This window comes from Cebus imitator, unplaced genomic scaffold, assembly GCF_001604975.1.
Source record: "Cebus imitator isolate Cc_AM_T3 unplaced genomic scaffold, Cebus_imitator-1.0 Scaffold329, whole genome shotgun sequence".
NCBI classification, from domain to species: Eukaryota; Metazoa; Chordata; class Mammalia; order Primates; family Cebidae; genus Cebus; species Cebus imitator.
This window is the reverse complement of record NW_016107644.1, coordinates 3,207,498-3,212,150: the sequence shown is the minus strand read 5'-3', so window position 1 is coordinate 3,212,150 and position 4,653 is coordinate 3,207,498. Positions and strand designations below refer to the sequence as shown.

The following is a 4,653-nucleotide window of genomic DNA, read 5'->3' as shown; positions in this document are numbered from 1 at the left end:
GGCGGGGTGGGGCGGGGCCTGGGGCTGCAGCCGGCGGGGCGGTGAGGAGGCGGAGCCTGGCCGGGCTGGGCGGGTCCTGGAGCTGCCGCGGGCGGGCGGGCGCAGCTTCAGCGGGCCGCGTAGCGGACATGGCGGGCTCTCGGCTCCCGCGGCAGCTCTTCCTCCAGGGTGTGGCGGCCGTCTTCATGTTCGCCTTCGCTTCCCTCTACACGCAGATCCCAGGTGAAGGCACCCAGGGTGGGACACCCCCAGCCTCGGCCCGGGACCCCACGTCCGCTCAGTCCCCGGCACTCACGCTGTCTGGGGTTGGGAGTGAGGTCCAGGCCTTGACTGGGGTTAGGGGCGGCGGTTCGTGTCCTGCAGGCCGCTGTGGGGGCGGGACGATGTGCAGTGATCCGTTTCCCGTAAGGCTCTGGACTCTGACCTGGGGTAGGGGACAGAATTCGGAGGGAGGTGGGAGAGAGGTTTCCTCCCAGACCTGGTGGGGCTGAGACCTGGAAGAGGACAGTGAGCTCTGCCGAGCAGGAGGCCCTGACCCTGCTAGTTGGGCAGGCCTCTAGCCCTGGGCGGGCTTTGGACAGGTGCTGAAGGGTCGGGTGGGGGGGCGGGGACGGGGTCTAGAGGGACTGTGAACCCTGACCTGGGGTGGAGGTATGCGCAGGCCCTGACCTAGGCTGGGGTGTCCGCAGGCCCTGACTCAGGGAGTCTAGCCTGCAAGGGGTGTCCAGGGCCTGGCCGTGACGTCCCTTCCCACAGGCCTGTACGGTCCCGAGGGCATCCTGCCTGCAAGGAGGACGCTGCGGCCACAGGGCAAGGGGCGCTGGCAGCAGCTGTGGGAGACCCCGACACTGCTGTGGGAAGCGCCAAGACTGGGGCTGGACACGGCCCAGGGCCTGGAACTGCTGAGCCTGCTGGGTGCACTGCTGGCCCTGGGGGCCCTGCTGCTGAGCCCACTGCGCCACCCCGCCGTCTACCTGCTGCTTTGGGCTGCCTACTTGTCAGCCTGCCAGGCAAGTGGGACCCCTGTCACCAGCTCACTCCACCCCCTATGCCACCCACCCCGTCTCTGCCTTACCTGAGTCCACAGACACACCCACTCCCTGACAGCTTCTTTCTTTGCAGGTGGGCCAGGTGTTCCTTTATTTCCAGTGGTGAGTGACCGCTGGGCCTGGGGCAGCAGGAGGCTGGGTGGGGGTGGGGGGCTCTCCCTCTCCTGGGAGGACCCTTTGAGGGAAGCAGCTGCCTGGGGAGGGGCTCTTTATCCTATTTCCTCTCCCCATAGGGACTCCCTGCTGCTGGAAACTGGCTTCCTGGCAGTGCTGGTGGCCCCACTGAGGCCAGCCTCCCACCGCAAGCAGGCCCCCCAGGGCGGGCGGGCAGGGGCCCTGCCCCATGAAGGCCTCCCCTTCTGGCTGGTGCGCTGGCTGCTGTTCCGCCTCATGTTCGCCTCAGGCGTGGTCAAGCTGACCAGCCGCTGCCCGGCGTGGTGGGGGCTCACTGGTGAGGGGCCCGGGCTGGACCTGGGGCGGTCTGGGGGCTCTGCCAGCCCTGACTCCCACCCTTACCTGCAGCCCTCACCTACCACTACGAGACCCAGTGCCTGCCCACGCCCGCCGCCTGGTTCGCACATCACCTGCCCGTCTGGCTGCACAAACTCAGCGTGGTGGCCACCTTCCTCATCGAGATTGCTGTGCCGCCCCTGTTCTTCGCCCCCATTCGACGCCTGCGCTTGGCCGCCTTCTACTTGCAGGTGGGTGGGGGCCGAAGCTGTCAGAGACAGGACAGGGCTTGGCCTTCAGCGCTGCTCAGTGTGCCCTGTTAGGGACAGTGTGGCCCTCAGGGACAGGTGGCGACTGCTGTTGGGAAGGCGTTGTAGCAGAGAGAGGCACCCCGCAGGGTGGAGGTGTGTGCCTGCCAAGGTGGGGCTGTGCCATGGGGCAGGGCGTCAGTGTCCAGGAGCACTGAGAGCCTGGCTGCCCCCAGGTGCTGCTGCAGGTGCTGATAATCATCACCGGCAACTACAACTTCTTCAACCTGATGACGCTGGTGCTCACCACTGCCCTTCTGGATGACCAGCACCTGGCTGCAGAGCCTGGCCACAGCAGCCGCAAGAAGACAGCCACGTGTGTGTGTCGGCTGGCCTGGGCCTGCTCTCCCCAGCCCCCTGCCTCCCAGAGGAGTGGGTGGCACTCTAGCTGCACCCCAGTCCCTTGGCTGGGGACCCCTGCTGACCCATGACTATCCGGCCCCACAGCCCGGCCCAAGGTCCTGCTGGCCACACTGTCGCTGCTGCTAGAACTGACCATCTATGGGTTTCTGACCTATGGCACCGTGCACTACTTTGGCCTGGAGGTTGACTGGCAGCAGCGCGCCGTCCACTCCAGAACCAGTGAGTGTCAGCTGGGGCGGGCCAGAGGGCAGGGGCGGACCAGTTCTCACACCCCACTCCTCCCCAGCTTTCACCTTCCACCAGTTCTCTCAGTGGCTGAAGACACTGACGCTGCCCACCATGTGGCTGGGTGTAGCCTCCCTGGCCTGGGAGCTGCTGAGTGCCCTCTGGAGGTACATGGCCCAGAAATCGGGGAGGGGCACAGGTGTGCAGGCTGGGCCTGACGTCCTTGGGTCCCTGCCCACAGGTGGACCCAGGTGCGGGGCTGGCTGCGGAAGCTCAGTGCTGCAGTCCAACTGTCTCTCGTGGGTACTGCCACCGTGGCCTTGTTCCTGATCAGCCTGGTGGGTAGCACTTTGGGGGCGGGGGGGGCCGGGGGCAGGGCAGCTCTGATGACCACCTATCTGCCTCCAGGTGCCATACTCCTACGTGGAACCGGGGACCCATGGGCGCCTTTGGACTGGGGCCCACCGCCTGTTTGGCACCGTGGAGCACCTGCAGCTGGCCAACTCCTACGGCCTCTTCCGCCGTATGACCGGGCTTGGTGGGCGGCCCGAGGTGGTGCTGGAGGGCAGCTATGATGGCCACCACTGGACGGTGAGCCCTCCCAGGCCGGGCTGGGGGGGTCCACATCAGCTGCCCAGCTGACCCCGACCTGCCTGGCAGGAGATCGAGTTCATGTACAAGCCTGGGAACCTGAGCCGGCCACCCCCAGTCGTGGTGCCCCACCAGCCTCGCCTGGACTGGCAAATGTGGTTTGCAGCCCTGGGTCCGCACACACACAGCCCGTGGTTCACAAGCCTGGTCCTGCGCCTGCTGCAGGGCAAGGAGCCAGGTTCGCAGTGAGGCGGGGAGGGAGACAAGGAGGCAGGGAGGGCACGGCAGGGGGCCATGTTGACCCCTCTCCCCACAGTGATCCGCCTCGTCCAGAGCCAAGTGGCCGGGTATCCCTTCCACAAGCAGCCGCCCACCTACATCCGAGCCCAGCGCTACAAGTACTGGTTCTCCCAACCTGGGGAGCACGGGTAAGGCCGGGGTGCCGGGTGGGGTGTGGGAGCCTGGGGTGCCGCCAGGCTTTGAACATCGGGTCCTGCTGCAGCCAGTGGTGGCGGCGCCAGTGGGTGGAGGAGTTCTTCCCACCCGTATCCCTGGGGGACCCAACGCTGGAGACGCTGCTCAGGCAATTTGGGCTGCAGGTAAGGGGGTGTCACCCAGGCTGGAGGAGGTGGCAGGGGTAACCCCAGCCTGCTGGGGTGAACCCAGTGAACGCTTCCTCTACCTCACTCCCACAGGACAAGAGCCCACCCCGGGCCCGTGGCGCCAACAGCACCCTGGCCCAGGCCCTCCACTGGACACGTACCCAGCTCTCTCCCCTGGAGGCCCCTGCCCTGCTCTGGGGGCTCCTCGGGGCCGTGGGCGCTGTCAGAGTTGTGCAGGCCCTGCTAGCACGCTGGTCTCTCCAGTCCTCCCCTGCAGCACTAGCCATCGGGGAGAAGCGCAGGCCAGCCCCCCAGAAAGACCCTGGAGCTACCTCCGAACCGGCCACCCCTGCCCCCAGCCCCTGCAGCAGCCATTCTCGGACCACCCGGCGGAAGAAGTAGCTGTGTGCTAAGAGGGCCAGGTCCCCAGGACTGCTCTGGCTTCCAGCAGGACAGGACCCTGCCACCGTGCCTTAGCTGACCCCGCAGGGCCAGGCATAGGTTTGGGGGACTGCCCCTGGGGTTCGTGGGGTGCTGTGTTGAGGACTCCGGGTCCCCCGATGCCAACCAAACCCCTCCCCAGTACTCCCACTACTGCCTCCATGATTGGCCCAGGAAGGGGACACAACCCAGATCAAGACCCTTCCCCTGCCCCGGGCTGTGAGTCAGAGGAAGAGGCTGACTCGGGAAAAGGGGAAGCACTGTCATCATTTCCACACTAGCCCATCCTGCCCTTTAGATCTGGGCACCAATAAAGGCGTCTTTTGTGCTTGGCTATGTGCCTGGTGCTTCTTTCCAGGGAGGCCTGAGGATGGAGGTGTCTCCCCTGCCCCAGGCAGGGCCTCCCAGAGTGCCATCGGACTCCGCAACAGCGTGGCTCCACGGGCACCCTCCTGCCACCACCTCAGCATTCTCTGTAAAGTGGATTCGAGGGCTGGCCCCATGTTTCCCACTGCCTGACCACAAAGGAGCCTCAGGCCTGGCATGGCCCAGTGGACCAGTCAGCTCCATACTGCAAGGCCAGCGGTGGAGCTGGCCCCTTCCTTCTCTCCTGCTCCCACTTCT

General features: G+C 66.3%; 1 protein-coding gene across 1 annotated transcript; it reads left to right on the top strand.

Annotated features, from left to right (window-relative positions):
* Nucleotides 1-82: 82 nt before the first annotated feature.
* On the top strand, nt 83-4,363 carry LMF2 (lipase maturation factor 2). The gene is made up of 14 exons (XM_017504933.2): nt 83-222; nt 757-1,010; nt 1,123-1,151; nt 1,283-1,500; nt 1,572-1,750; nt 1,984-2,125; nt 2,255-2,389; nt 2,457-2,562; nt 2,637-2,733; nt 2,804-2,986; nt 3,056-3,224; nt 3,303-3,414; nt 3,489-3,585; nt 3,682-4,363. The coding sequence occupies exons 1-14, from the start codon at nt 129-131 to the stop codon at nt 3,988-3,990; spliced, it is 2,124 nt and encodes a 707-aa protein (XP_017360422.1). The 5' UTR covers nt 83-128; the 3' UTR covers nt 3,991-4,363.
* The last annotated feature ends 290 nt before the right edge of the window (nt 4,364-4,653 follow it).